The sequence below is a fragment of the Protomyctophum parallelum genome (genome assembly GCF_964188405.1).
Source record: "Protomyctophum parallelum genome assembly, chromosome: 7".
NCBI classification, from domain to species: domain Eukaryota; kingdom Metazoa; phylum Chordata; class Actinopteri; order Myctophiformes; family Myctophidae; genus Protomyctophum; species Protomyctophum parallelum.
In genome coordinates this window covers 9,317,187-9,332,962 of record NC_139705.1, presented here as the reverse complement: position 1 = coordinate 9,332,962, position 15,776 = coordinate 9,317,187, and the positions used below count along the sequence as shown (strand labels likewise).

At 43.3% G+C, this 15,776-nt stretch overlaps 2 protein-coding genes across 2 annotated transcripts in view; one reads left to right on the top strand and one right to left on the bottom strand.

The window, feature by feature from the left end:
- Positions 1-15,776, top strand: part of pink1 (PTEN induced kinase 1) — a 194,675-nt gene that overhangs the window by 50,906 nt on the left and 127,993 nt on the right. The gene's annotated exons all lie outside the window — the stretch shown is intronic.
- On the bottom strand, positions 7,949-11,565 carry LOC310861908 (zinc phosphodiesterase ELAC protein 2-like; the record flags this gene model as incomplete). Its single annotated transcript, XM_083769644.1, is given in 4 exon segments — positions 7,949-8,841; positions 8,844-9,878; positions 9,881-10,087; positions 11,551-11,565. Coding segments are annotated over 4 exon segments (1,917 nt in total). The 3' UTR covers positions 7,949-8,181.

The following is a 15,776-nucleotide window of genomic DNA, read 5'->3' as shown; positions in this document are numbered from 1 at the left end:
TTTTAGCCCCATCTCCCTTTTTCTCCCTCTGACTGCTCTTTTTTTTATCTCTTCTTTTTTTTTTCTCTCTCTCTCTTTTTTCTCCATGCCATAAAATAATGCTATTTCTTGTCGACTCTGGAGGGGCCCCCAGAATAATTTGCAGGGAATGATAAAACCAAAGGCATGGAGGGGGTTATTTACAGGAAGTGGAACACTGACAGGGTCCCACTGCTTCTTTTTCTTCACTCTCTGTCAGATGCCAGGTCCAAGCTGCGACAGGGCAAGGCTGTGATATACATTTGCACAGCACTCGACCTACACAAAACATGCACGCTCCATCATTTAACGTTATCTGTCAAATAGAATGTCTCTGCATTGTAGATTCTAGACGTCATATGAACGCTCAGAAAACATGCAAACGTATATTAGTTCAAATGATAGTGTGATCGAGGTGCCTTCTCTGAGACAATTTTGCCTGTTTTTTCGATCATACGGGTAGCAGATGGTAAGCAGGCAACAGTGCGGCAGGCTTTCTGGGATGACAGCCATGAGATTCCCCCTCAGGTGCCATTGGAGGCCCTTTAGAAGAGGAGAGTGATTGGTAGGACATGGCACCTCCTAAGCAACTGCTTTCTCCTAAGTTAGCACTCTCCAACAAGCTACCATAGATATACAGTGTGGCCTAGAAAATGATACATTGTCACGGTTTTTCTAGGCTTCCACCAGCCTTTTAGTCTCACCGGTATTGTTTTGTACTTTGGTCAGGGTATTTTAACAACACAGTCTATTTTCTGTAAATATTGATGCATTCCTGTCGTACAGTTTTCGGAAAGAAATAATTATTCAAGGTGTAGAATACCCAGGAATAGAATTATCCAGGTGCCTGCTTGTGTTTTCGTCTCGCCGTACTTCACTGCAGCCTTTAGACATTTTGTTTTTGCTAAGCTCAAACAATACATCACTGGGCTGAAATGGAACTGAAAAAGTTGTAGCGCTGCATATTGGCCCTACACATTTTGAAGAATTAAGGACAGACTCGGCATTCCGACAGTAGCTTGAAGTGTAGGCTTACAGTATACTACACACGCAGAGGGGCCGAGAAAGCATAATGCACCGTTGGTCACGTGATGTACTGCAGTCACCGCTGTGGTGTAGATATCGTGACCTCGCCTGTCACTGGATATTTTTGGTACATCAGAAAAGATGATTGTTTCCTTTAAAAGAAATATATTAGGATGCCTGTGTCTAAATGAGACTGACACGGGTCCCCGCGTCACTGATGGTTTCCACTTTGTTTTCTTCATGGTGGCTCGATAGGTAAGGGAATAGTGTCCCCCTGCCCAGCGTTTACACATTAGGCTGGTTTCCCGCCACAGAAACAGGAGCTGAGAGGTGATTGGCCCCCAGAGTGTATTTCCCCCCCGTGTGTCTATATTGGCGTGTCATTCTTTATCAATAATCGCCTCAGAGAGAGAGTGCCCCTATCATTCTGGGGGGGGGGGGGGGGGGGGGGGGGGGATTGACCTCTGCAGTGTTATAAGAGTCCATGGGTGAGGGTCATCTGTTCCCTGCTGGTCTGGGTCCTATTAGGTCCTGACTGCCCAGCCATGGAGTGGAGCCACATGGGAGCCTTGCCTATAGCCCTGGCGGTATCACCACTCCACTAAACCCACCCCAGATCTGTCACTTCCCAAAGCACATACCTGGTGGTGGTATAGGACAAACAGGGACAGGGTGCACATATCAGATGCATTAAAATTAAATACTATGCAGGATGGGATAGTGTCCTTTAAACTGCATTCAGCTGATGTATAGGTCATGGGGTGAGACATTTGGAGAGGGCCATTGTCAGAATCACTGCATATTTGCATTTGATCTGAGTATCTATAACTGCTTTGTATACGGTCCCAAATGAATGCAATGTACAGACATGTGTAGATAAAAGCTGCGGAAGGCCGGGGTGAGGCAGTTACACCTCTATTTCACAAAGCAATAGCCCTCCTCCTCTAACGCAATGTGACACTGAATACTACACACAGAGAAACAAGTAACCTCAAATTGGGTTATTCTTCCTATACCTGCCAGTAATCCAGTTGATAAGCACTATACATGTAGATTTCTAGGGAGGAGGGAAATCAGATTACTCTGAGCTGAACTGGGATTTTCGGTCTTAAATTGGCTGACGTTCCTCGGGTCCCTCATTCTATCAGGATGAATGAGGAGAAATAAATGATTTGACTTTGCAACAGATAAATAGTCTGTGCAATAGCCTGTATTAACGTAAAGAAAACAATTCTGGGGCTATATCGGGGAAAGGAATAGCCTTTGAAAATATGATAAGCCACTGTTCACATTACAGTATATTAAAATTCAAAAATGTGAAATGAAAAAAGAAATGGGCCTACATTATAGACTATCTATGTAAGCATTGCCTTGGTTCCCAGAGATTATCTTGTAGGCTACAGCAGTTCCACATTGTCTCTCCTCTCAAAAGCAAAACAGGAAAGATTACGAATTTGTTAAAGGACCATACCGGTGGTCTGACATGTTTACCCCATTGACTGTGACTGTACACTTGACATTTATACTGCTGACCATTTTCGAAGGCATACCATATGGTTTGTTTTATTTACAAGGAAAGCCACTGGATTCAGTTCATTTTAGGGGTGCAAAGATTGATTTGCAGAGACTTGAAACGTGTATAGCCAAAAACGTTTGAATAAGAATTCAAATACGCTCGTGACTAAACCATGCAATTAAGTTTAGCCAACATTAAATGAATTATTCAGGTAAGTTCAGTACGGTTTTAATGACTGGAGAAAATATGTACAGTAAGATCTTAAAATGAAGCCATTAAGTATTATGTATTTATTATGTAAACAGACAATGGCATGTACTGTACTGGTGCTTTAAATCAGCTGACTCCCTCAGAGGTGCTTGACGAGGCTCCACTGCTCCAGGGGTCCATAGCAAAATGAGGAACAGTTTAATTCCAGTATTATTTTACCCACTAGAAGTCCATAGAATGAGATAAGATCCACTATTCAGATCATAGGGTTCTCTTGTCCCACTTACAGCATATGCATAGATTCAAATGTAGCTTTTAGCGAAGGTTCAAATGAGGAAGATCTCTGTTGTCATCTACAGTTTATGAGGCCAGCATGTCTAGCCAATCTGCAGTCAGCCAATCAGGCGATTGGACTCTGCCTTTAAAACCCATTCTGGGAGGGAACCCCTTTTGGTGTTTTAACTAAGCATTATGTTATACTTTAGCTATTGAAAAATAGAAAATAGAATCTACAAGCTCATCAAAAATAGCAGACCTACAAGCTCCATAAGAAATATAAAATAAAGGCGAAAGCCACAACAAAAAAAAACATTTAAAATGCGGCACACATCTTTGAATATATATTCTTTCAGAAGACTTTTTTATTTTAGGTTTCAACGTCAGGTCTAAATCTAAAGTAGCCCACCTCCATCCCTAACTCCACCATGACCATGTCCATCTAGTGTTGAGAAGGAAGGAGGTTCTTCTCCACTGCCACCACCAGCGTCTAGACTCCAATGGGGGGGGTTCTTCTCCCTATTAAAAGCTAATCTTATACATTAAATGCAATTGGAACCTAATCGCCAAAATGCAACCTTTTATGCAATACAACTATTCATTTGCAACAACTTTCATTGAAATGGAGGTCTGTGGTCTAATACGTATACCAATTTGGCACTCTTTGACATGAAAATGAGAACCAGCGCTTTAAGTGGTGGTTCTGTTAAAGGATAACCCATGCTAACGGCTACTTTTAGCAGGTCTTTACTTATTAACAGAATATAACTACATTACAATATAACAATGTTATATTACGTTATATTTCATGTATATGTCATGTTCATATGATGTCTGCAAACTCTGCAAGCGGGTTCAAATGTTTCCTAAGAATTGAAACTCAACTCCTAAATTATCTTTTCCCACTTTGTATGTATGAAATACAATAGCAGCTCCGTGAGAACACATTTCTGGCCCACAAACATTGGAATTCAAGGATTCATGTGGCCCTTACATCTGTGCATGTGACTTGCATGTAACATTTCAGTATGATTTATGTCCTGAACAGCATTTTCTTGCATTGCAAATAGCCAGAGTCTCAGCCTCTCCTCTCCTGTTTTTTGTATTTTCTGACGTGACACATGAATCCCCGGTGGCCCTGGAAATCAGACAACCCAGGTGCAACACTAATATCCTCGCAGTATCCAAACATTTCCTTTAAAAGTAACTGGCACATTGGGACCCATAAATTAGAACCGAACGCTGCTCAAGATGTCTGGCTTCCAATAAGAACCGTACCCAGAGCAATAAACTTTGACATTGCTGCTTGAAAAATGCCTGCCCTTTTTCATTGTCAAGTGTTACAAATTGACGAAATGAGTTCATCGATGTTCCCTGGTCATTATCTCTCCGGTGGCACTTTGTTTTACAGACAGTGGGGAAAGGGGACAGTGCAGATTAGAGGCCCATGGCACAGTTTATCAAACAAAATCTAATATCATCCATAAGAGAGGAATCTGGAAATCAATACTTCATTACTAAATTGTTAGTGGGGGATGAAGAGTAATTGTGTGAGTTCAGAGATGTGTCTCAGCGGGCCGGGGCATGGGAAGTTCAATGTCACCCGGGAAGTGATAAGTAAAGGCACTGATGGGAAGAAACATCTCTGTAATGGGGGGGTGCAGCGGCAGGGCAGAGGACCGAGCACGGAACAGACAATAGACACTGGTTTGCCATTGATTGGACTTCAGCAATAAAGACAGAAGGGTATAAAGAGAGGAGAGAGGAAAAAGGGAGGGAGAAGAGAGACTATATGAGTTAGTTTCTCCTCTGAATTTACCCTTGTCTTGTCATCGTTTTTGTGCGTCCCGTGCATGCGCATGACTGTGGCAGTATATACCTTGTGATCTTTGGCATCATCGCAATCAATCCATGCTCAAAAATAATCTCTTAACAGACAGAGATAAATGAAATGATAGAGTAGTTTCTCCTCTCCATGAATGCACTATGCCCGGACATCATGGTCATTACTGACTGATATGCTTCTGTTCCTTTCGGATGGCGTTGTGTTTGTTTAAGACAACAGCGGTCGTCACCTCTTGCTGTTGTGTTTGGCCACAGACGGCGTATAGGTTGCGTATACCTCACAACAATGACGTCCATTCCTCTGTCCGTTGGGTCTGTGGTCTTCTCAAACTCGTCTCCCTGCAATGTGCAGTCAAGATCTGTGTGTGTGTGTGTGTTGGGGTCAGATCATGTGTGTGTGTTGGGGTCAGAGCACGAGCACATCACCTCTGTGTGGTTTGGCACAGACTTATCACTTTAAAAGCTTGTGTCCTGTACTCTTCTGACCTGTTCCTCGGCCACGCTATATGTGATCTGAGTTGCCTTTCGTTTGGAGAATCGTGAACCAAAACCTGCCATTTGTGTTTCGTGGTTTCCAGTGGGAGTCGATGTCGTGCGGCCGGATGCAAAATGGGTGCCCTTTTCATTTTCATCTGCCATATCATCTGAATGGATAGAACCTGAGATATGGGCGGGACATTTTAAATTGTCGTGCTTTAAAACAACCTGGGTGAGATCATCTATGATCTATCTGTGGCTTTATGATTTCCTCGGAAAGAGTAAAATTGCAGCTGTGGTATAATTACCGGTAATATAATTTAATTTAGTTAATAAATATGTTCACTTTGCTGTATAGATGGGGTCGTGTACTTTTGTTAATTGCTCATGATCAGAATCAAATGTAAATGTTTGTGTGGATATATTATGGAATATTCTGTAGTATGTCAATACCTTTGCTCGGCTGTGTCTAACTACCACCACATTAACCCATTAAGACCTGAGACGATTCTATATGCTTTCTAAATCAGTAGTTCTCACACTTTCAAGATATTTAAAAAATGTTCAAAAATAACAGATGTACGACCTTGTAGATCTGGTATTTTTGAATGGCCAACACTAAAATAAAAGAAATGACACAGATGCTTTCACGATTTTAATTCTCTTTTCATATTCAAAGCACCTGCTCTCCATGAAATAGACTGACCAGTGACCAGAAATCATGGTGAATTCTATTATCCCCATTGATTTGAAAGGGGGGTGCAAAGGGGGTTGAACTCAACATGAGGAGAGTATAGTCTTGTGACCTCCCGTGTGAGTTAGGCCTACTGGGTAAATAGTGTAAGCCCCCGCAAATTGTTCTGATGGATTGTCTTGCTAATTAACAAAAACACCACCTTCGCTTACACATCAAAAACTAGCAGTGGGAGTGTTATAACAAGCTGCTAGAATCCAGATACTCCTGTTTCATAACATGTCTGAATGTTCAGCAAGTATACTGTTCCATTTTAAAAGAATCCTTCGCAGTGGCTGACAGAGAAAAACATTTTTTCCCCCTTTTTTTTAACACAGGCTTTGACGCTGGCGAAGTGAAGTTGACAGTCCAGTTACAGGGGCCGTTTGCTAATGATTTTTGAGCAGCCCCCAACTGAGTCCTAAATGTCTGCAATATCCATAAACAACTCTATACTGTCCAATTAGGCAGACAGAGATGTACTGGGCTGTCAGACAGATTTGCATGGCTAAGCACCTGAGATCCAGAGGATGATGAGGGGGATGGTTCACCGACCAGGGAGAGAATGTGCACAATGGATGACTTTCATTACAGCATTACCGCTTTACACTCACACAGTCATCCAATTACCGCCTGGATTAATTGATCATCGTACCTTTTCTTTCCCCCTGAACCAAAACCAATTGCCGGTGTGGCGTTTTTCTCCTCTCCACCGACCACACTATACACACTGCTGCTTTCATTCTATCCCTGTCCCTTATGCCTTTTCCCTCACACGTTTACATGAAGAAAAGAAAAGAAAAGAAAAGAAAGGAAAAGAAAAGAAAAGAAAAGAAAAGAAAAGAAAAGAAAAGAAAAGAAAAGAAAAGAAAAGAAAAGAAAAGAAAACCAAAATACCCGATCTCCAAGCCCACAGCGTAGTCGAATCCATGACACCTTAGTGAGATTGTATAGATATTCTATATGCGAGGCTTAGAGACAGAGAGGAAGACTCATTGGACATACTCATACACCACTGTGAGAGGACAACCATTTCCAGGATCACATACGTTGGGAATAATTAGAATTTATACATGCTCGTCAACTCCAACCCCCTCCTTTCCTCTGCTGTAGACCCGTCACTGGTCAGAGAGGGGTTACCGGAGCATGACTCATCCCTGAGTGCGTTTGATCAGAATGAATTATGCCTTTTAGATTCATTATGGCACTTTATTTCTCCTCTCTGTCCTCCTCCCTTGTCCATTCAGCAGTGGGAATGACATGTTCTAGACAGGGTACATATTTTATTATATGCATGCTGTCATGCAAGCATAGTTAAGGATGTAAGAGGTATGTATATGGCTAAAGTGTTTTGGGCCTAACTACCTAATAATCTTATATTCTGATCACTGTTTGCTATATTTTACCAACCACTTAATGCAGGTTGATATTGTAGGCCTACTGTCAATTGTGTGAGAAAAAGTGGATTCTTTCAGGACTTATGAACAGAATCTGTATAGTCCAGTACAGTAGTACAGAATTCTGACCATTTAAATAATTTTGTATTTAAATGACCAATTGGGATTATTTCTAGGGTTAGGTTTAGGGTTAACGCAACAGAATTGTGCGCGCGTGCGTGCATGCATGTGTGTGTGCAGTGTGTGTGTGTGTGTGTGTGTGTGTATATTCAAAGATATGCACCACATTTTTACGACTTTTCAGAGTGGCGCGCTACGAGCTTGTAGATCTGCTATTATTATTATTTTTTTTACTGACTTAGAAAAAAATATGACAAAACTAACTAAAACTAAACTATAATGAAAAAAAATAAAAAAACTATTATAACCTTGTTGAGCTTGTTGAGTGAATTGTCTCCATTCGAGTTTCATGCAATACTTCTCATTAACCAGTAGGTGTCCTACTTGACAATAGGTCAACTATAACCACCGCAATGAAGACAAAATAATAATCATTTAGTTATGGATTGAGCTTTTAGAATGGCTGTTTTCAGCACACTGACACACAGCCCAGCATTAATCAGGCGTAAGGGATAATCATTTTGGAAAAACAGCGATCCTATCCTTTACATTGAAACACTCTGCTAGGTAGCTTTAAGTCTCTTGGCCTCTGTGTTCTCTGGCACTGGTTCCTCCTGCTGGCGTTTGCCACCGTGTCCCTCCTGGCCCACCGCAGACAGGGGCGGCTCCGTGCCACTGGCCGTGGCGGCGGCCGTCTCGTCTCGTCTAAGCTCCCTCTTGTCTCTGCGCTCCTCCATCTTGCCGATCTCTAACGCAAAGAGGGCTTTGAGGGCCGGGATGAGCCTGGGGATGAGGCCGAAGTCTCTGAACCGGATCCTCATGTGGTCGAAGGATATCCCCACTCGGTCATTGAAGTCCTCACTGAACAGAGGGACCTTGGCGTAGCGCTGGCTGAAGTGGTTCAACATGATGAACTCTGCCTTCATCTGCATGCCGATGCCGATGGCCTGGGAGGTGGTGCTATGTCTCTTCTCCACAGCCTCCTCCTCCAGGCCGTCTTCCAGTGTCGCCTCGTGAATGAGTAACGTTGCATCCTTTCCCATGTGCACCAAGGCATCACAGGGCATGGTGTCCCCAGAAAACACCAGCTTCCAACCCGACTGGTGTGTGATGCTGCAGGCGTAGGAGCTCCAACCGTGACGCACCAGGCACGCCTGGACCTTTTCCAGGTTGTTTTTCTTCAGCAACGCTTGGATGATGGACTCTGTCGTCTCTGTCGGCTCACCTCTGCTCCTTCACACAAAGACTTGTTCGGGACAAAGTTGACATGGCTGAGAATCTCCTCACAGTGGGCGTGGTACTGGTCGAGCCAGGTCTTGATCTGGTTCGGGCCCATCAAGTATATGGGCCTGAAGGGCTTCCCTAGAGTCTCCAGCGCTCTTTTCCTCTGGTAGAGCAAGTTTGGCAGTCCCGTGTGATGGTCAGCGTGCATGTGTGAGATGAACACCGTTGACATGGCGGACAGAACTTGGTCCACGTTGTCCCCGTAGTGTCTGCACAGCTGACCGAATATCCCCTCACCACAGTCCAACATCAGCGACTGACTTTGGCTGATGTTGACTAATGTGCCGCTAACATTCCTCAGTTTCGTTGGGACTTTAGATCCTGTTCCCAGGAAAACCACCTCTGGATAGCTCTCCGCTTGTCCAGACAGCAGTGCAGAGTCAGTGGAGCAGAACTGTCTGCACTCCTCCACTTCTCGCATAAAGTCTGGGACCTCTGCAGCTTCTTTCACAAACTCCTCTGTGTCACAAGAGGGGATCGCATCTCTTTGCCATTCCATCACAGGTCTGAACTGGAATTTCAACAGGCACTCGGCTCTGACGGTGGGGACGTGCATGTCTGCCTGGCTCTCCGTTGCTTTGTAAGGCTGCAGGTTTGGAAAGATTTCTGGGTGAATCATATTGAGCTGGGCCTGAATCTTGTGGCTTCTGACGTTGTGGACAGTGCAGGTGTGCTCGTTGAGTAACAGATGCTCTGTGGTGGAGGGGAACCTCTCCATCCACTCCTTGTATTCATCCGTTTTCAAGATGGATTCCGGAGTCATGTGGACCACCAATGCAGCAGGGTCCTCACTCCCCCCGGTTTGGTAACTGCCTAGCTGCTGATCGTTGCAGATGGCTGTGAGAAACTCCTTAGAGGGACACTCAACAATGATGAAGGCTGGTCCCGGGTCAGTGGGAGTGCAGACCTGCTCGGGCCGGATCTCTTTCCCTTCGTAAATGACACTTTTCCCATTCTTAAGCTGTTTAATGAGTATAGGCTGATGGCTGCTGTGCCAACAGGCAGACCAAGCTTCTTTGCTTCAGGGACCAAAAAGTGTCCTTTCTTGGGGTGCAGCTTGCAAACAAATGCCACCACCAAGGATGCATCTCTGGTTGTTATGGGATTTCCACCTGGACTGCCAGACCTCCTGTCCGTGCAGATTTTACCGGGGCCAGTTTCGAATTGCAGCCGTCCGTAGGTGCCCTTTGAGAGCGGTTTTGAAGGAGTCAAGGGATTTGCATGTCTTAATGACTGTTGGTAGGGCGTTCCACATTTTGGTGGCATAGGAAACCTGCAACGCACACAAACCTGCTCATCGGGAGCAATTAGGGGTTCAGAGTCCTGCTCAAGGACACTTCGACACAAACTCAGGGGGAGCCCGGGATCGAACTGCATGGGAACCTTCCGCGGTTCCCAACCGGCAACTCTAGGTACCCCTGAGCCACTGCCGCCCCACTTCCGTCATAGGCATGGCGTCAGGTGCAAGCAAGTCAGTCAGCTCCATATATGGCTACAAATGGGGGGCATGCCAATATTGATTACATCAGCGATCTCCATATATGGGCATAAAAGGTACATGGGCTGACAGATACAGAGATCTGATTGTCCAGAGCTACAGATCCCACCCATATGGTCGTATGCATATATGGGACCGACTGACTTCAAACTTGGCAAGTGCAGCGGCAAGGACTCGAGTATATAGTTCCGTTTAAAATGTATGAAGAAAACAAAATGCCATAATAACATATGAATTTCATGTATTTAAAATACAGAAAATACGAGATCTTTGTATTTAAAATACTGCCCATCTCTGCTCGTGCATGTAAACCAGAACATACTACTTTTGGAAATGACGTTTATTGGAACAACGTGTAAGATCAACGTTACGAAATAATTGTGGAGAAAACAAAACTTCCAACTTTTTATTTTTAATTACTGTCTTCAGCTCCACTCAGCTGATCAGATGTGCATGATGATCGAATGCTCAAGGGGAGCAGTTTAGGGGTTAAGTGTCTTGCTTACTCATAATCCGGGGCGGGCCGCGGAGGTGCAGCTGATGACCTTCTGATTACCAGACGGACTCTATACCCAATTTACCCACTAAAGCGATAGCCGCTTAAAAGGCTCCCTGCTGGCACCTTTTCTATCTAGCCAAAATCACGGCACAGACGATCTTCAAGGAGTATAGTTCACCAAAAAATGACTTATTTTATAAATGACACACCCCGAAGCCTTGAATTCATGGGGTGTGCATGTACCAGTAATTGATAGAAAATAAGTACTTTTTTGGGGGGTGAACTATACTCTACTTCTACTACTTCTTTAACTAATGGAATGTTAAGCACTCAGCGTGAAACTGTATCGAATTGACTATAAAACTATTTTATCCGTAAAGAACGTCTTTGGTTTCCGACAAGCCAAAAACCTATTTTGAATAATGCTGATTCGGTTGATTCGGTTCCACTTTGAATGCTGAATGTTCCATTGGTTAAGAAGAAGATCCTGTCTATTTAGTATGGAATATGGAATTTCTGACCAATCACACAGGATGCCATCTGTGGTGATTTGGGTTGAGAGAAAATATTCTTAGAAGAACAAGAAGTGCCAAAAAGAACTACGACAGGGGAATTGTGTTTGTTTGATCTCATGTCACGTGTTCGTATGACCTTACCGGACGCCATTTCCGCAAGAAGTATAGCTGCAGATTTGAGTCTGTGGGGCTAAAGGCTCATTGCCTGGGAGAGCGGTACAGTTTGTTGCAACTGGACAATTTGAACGAACATTACTGGAAGACTTCAAATGTAGCATCGTAAAACCGCTTTAATATGACAAAAAATCTAATTGAACTCATGCTGTTTAGTGTACACGAGTATGACAAGTGCTAATGGGATCATTTAAGATCATTTAAAATACAAACGAGTCTTCACTTTCTGTTCATTAATTACCGCTAATTATTCGAACAGCTACCCTTGTCAGGGTAGAGCATTTGGTGCCTTTGAGTTGTGAACATCAGGTTTAAGCTGAGAGGTATCCTACGTAGTATACCCTCCCTCCTTGATGACTGCATGAAAATGTGTAGCCCATACCAGATGATGTTATTTTCATGCTTATTACAACTTATTACATTTATTACCACATTCCCCCCCCCCCCCCCCCCCCCCCTTAAGTGAATATCCATATTGGCTCTCAGGAAACCATGTCCTGAGATGATGCAGTGATATTTGACATTACATGAGAATGAGTACAGAAAACGACCAGAGAGCATATTGCATCGCCTCATTTTTGCATATGTAATTGTTTTTCTTCTTCTTCTTCTTCTTCTTCTTCTTCTTCCGCAGCCCTCTTTCCCGCAGGAAAGAAGCCCAGTCTAACAGAAAGGTTAGTAATCTACAGTATGATGCAAGCAAGCTGCTTGATTTCAGATCATGTCAAGTCTCCCTCTGTTAACATTTTCACCATAGTAAATAATGTAGCCCCCTTTCCCCAATCATTTATGCATGTCAGCATTACCTGCTGATATTAAGCCAAAATGTGATCTCTGGAATAATTACCTTTACCAAGTGGTCAATCTAATTTTCTTTTTCTTCATTTTCTCTTTTTTTCCCTTTTCTTTTAAACTGTTGTTTTCTGACTCTGCTCAGAGCTTCATCAGTAATCAAGGGTTAATTTCACACCTCAGTGGATTGCCTGCCTTAATCTCTATTCAGTGTAATTAAATCTGTCCAATAAAGTGAGCTCTTTTCCTCTTTGTTCTCTCACATCTCCCACTTTCTTTTCTCTCTTTTTTTATTGTTTTACACCCTTCACATCTCATCTCCTGAACTACGGGGCCATCCACTCTTGCTTGACAGGCAGAATCTATCCCTAAAATTAAAACATTCCTGACCTATCTGAGATGACAAGACACTAAGACAGTCAGAGAGAGAGAGAGAGAGAGAGAGAGAGAGAGAGAGAGAGAGAGAGGGTTTTGCTCAGCTTAAGCTTGGTGCGACAGAGAAAGGAAAAGGAAGCTGACACATTCAGGGTTTTACTTTCGTTTTTCTCGTTTCAGCAGGGTGGAATGTGAAGATTTGACCCTGTCAATCAGGCCTAGTGACAAGTTTAATCACGGTGTGCCCTCTGCAAAATTGTGGCTAAATAGGAATGCAAATAATAGAGCGATGGGGCCCCTTATAAATGGTAATCAAGAAGACTAATCAACTGACAGGTCCACAGCTCTGGCTCCCTCAAGGAGTCACTCAAACAGTCTCTCTTCTTTCTACATTTTTAAAGCTCTCATCCACTTTTGTGACCACGTGTATACCGTGTCAAAACATTACGTTTTTCTCTTAAAACTCCACTTCCCTCCTATTCTTGGATCCTTTACAGAAGTCTTCAGTTCTGACGCTTTACACACATAACATTTCAAATGATCATGCATCTGGGTATTTGCTTTTTATCTTGTGCCCTGGTGTGTGGGAGAAGAAAGGTTTGATCTAAGCTTGATAATAGGTATCTTACCTTTCCAGGAGAGACCTATACTGTAACTGCCTATCTCTAAACTGTGTAAAATGATGTCATGCCAATCCACTCCTCTGTGATCCACCACAAAAGTCACTGGCTCTATGAGGACTTTGAAATGTTGATTCAGTCAGGTAGGACTATGGTGACTTCACTTTTCCACCTTTCAGAATTCAATTGATGTAAGTTTTATGTGCACTTCAAAGTTGTGAAGGTTGCCTCTCTCCCCCAATTGTCAAATATGTCAAAGCTAAATATGAAATTTTGCCCTGGCATGGCTGCATCAGGAGTCAGTGCAATCCTTTTTGAAGTCCATAGGCATCACAAAAGTTGGAACAAAGCACATCACATTGCCATGTTTTTGCTTTTAGTTTAGTTTGGTTTTTAGTTTTGGGATTTCTTTGTTCAGCTTCACCCAATCAAACCAAGGAATGAACATGACAACAAAACTAAAGCATTCCTTTCCCATTCTTTGTGGAACAGAAGTACGCTAAGGATGTTTACAGGTATACTGTAGTACAGATTGGATTCAAGAAATATCCTTTGTATGCAGTACTCAGCCCTGTTATGTTCAAGAATCTATAATTCATTCGTATAGAAAGCCATATTCAAAAGGGGGTACATCAGATTTGCTTCAGCATAATTATACATGATTTCAGATGTTTTGGTATGTCATTGGAAATAGAGGGGGGTTACGTAGGACATCAGACATCTTAAAGACTATCCTCTATGTTTGCTAATGACGGTTTACAGGCCAATTCTCAGGGGGCAGTCTGAGTGCTTCCAAGATATCCCATCTTCACAGGCAATCCACATAACTTAGTCTGGCAATGCCAGGGAGGTTTAAAGACACGCCAAGAGTATGAGTAAGAGTTGTGTCAGAAAATGGCACCACAGATAAATTCTCTTCATAAATCCTTTCCTTCCTTCCTTCCTTCCTTCCTTCCTTCCTTCCTTCCTTCCTTCCTTCCTTCCTTCCTTCCTTCCTTCCTTCCTTCCTTCCTTCCTTCCTTCCTTCCTTCCTTCCTTCCCCTCCCCTCCCTCCCTCCCTCCCTCCCTCTCTCTCTCTCTCTCTCTCTCTCTCTCTCTCTCTCTCTCTCTCTCTCTCTCTCTCTCTCTCTCTCTAATTGCACAAACACCAACATGGCACTTCAGAAACACTAAGGTCATTTCGCCGCGTTGATGTCTGAGCTTAAGGCCATGTGATGAAATATGGTTTACACCAGGGGGGGGAAGGAGGACATATTGTATTTGCTTATTGGGGGACTTGTGAGACTTCATCTCGCTAATGATACCTTTGACTTGTTATCTTTCAAGCTCACATGAACACCTCATCCCACAGAGCCACGTTGGAATGTTGTAGCGTTCCATTATAATGATGCATCATAGTGACCGTGATATTCAGCCTAGTAAGTCCAGTAAGAGAGAGGGAGCGGCCGCTCCCGCCTAGCTCACCAAGATCAATATTCATACAATGGAGCAACAGATACCAGGCACCATTATGGGAGTTAACGCCTCATGGCAGACAGACAAACTGACATTCATTCAATCTGGCCATTGGGCCGAGCATGTATGGCAGCACGTGTCATCTGCAACCTCACTGTGTAATAATGAATCACCATCCAATCCAACACATCATTTACTTTAGCTCGAAACACCAATATTGTTGTTGATCTATTCTACATAATTTCAATGGGTCCAGCTTTGGCTTTAGAATACAGTATGTTTATTTGTCTCTTCTGGGGGTGGAAGGGGGGGGGGGGGGGGGGTATGGACAGATGCATAATTATTGTCACTGTCAGACAGAAACCTTGTATCTCCATATGGAAATGGAAATGTTTTGAAAATATTTGCTTAGGATGTGCAATATACAGTAGGGAAGTCATAAATGTAATAATAATTTGAGTTTGTGATGAAATAATAGCTATATTGTTGGAATCTAAATCCAATGCGGAGACCATTTGGCACCCTGCAGGCCATTCTGATGGTCTGGATGGTAGGAAATATGAGGTACGTAGGAAAGGAATATGAGGAGGAGAGTGATGCACAGTATTTATAGCCTCCAGATAACACTATGCTAGAAAATTGACAGGCCCACCTAATGATGTTCCTCAAAGTGGCATGGATGCAGACGAACGGACCTCTTCAAACGGGAGGCCAATCCCTGGTGACAAAGGGGATAATAGCCCAGCATTGAGTCCATTGTCTGGCCACCCCACACCATGGCATTTGGAACTGAGCAGGCCCCTGTTCCTGTGGACAAATGATCCACACTCTGCCAGGGAATGTCAGCCATCACGCCTCTCAGTCACTCCATTCATATGAGAGATGATGGCAGAGGGCACTCTGTCTTAACCCTATTAGATTATGAATAATTAGCTTAGTTATGTGA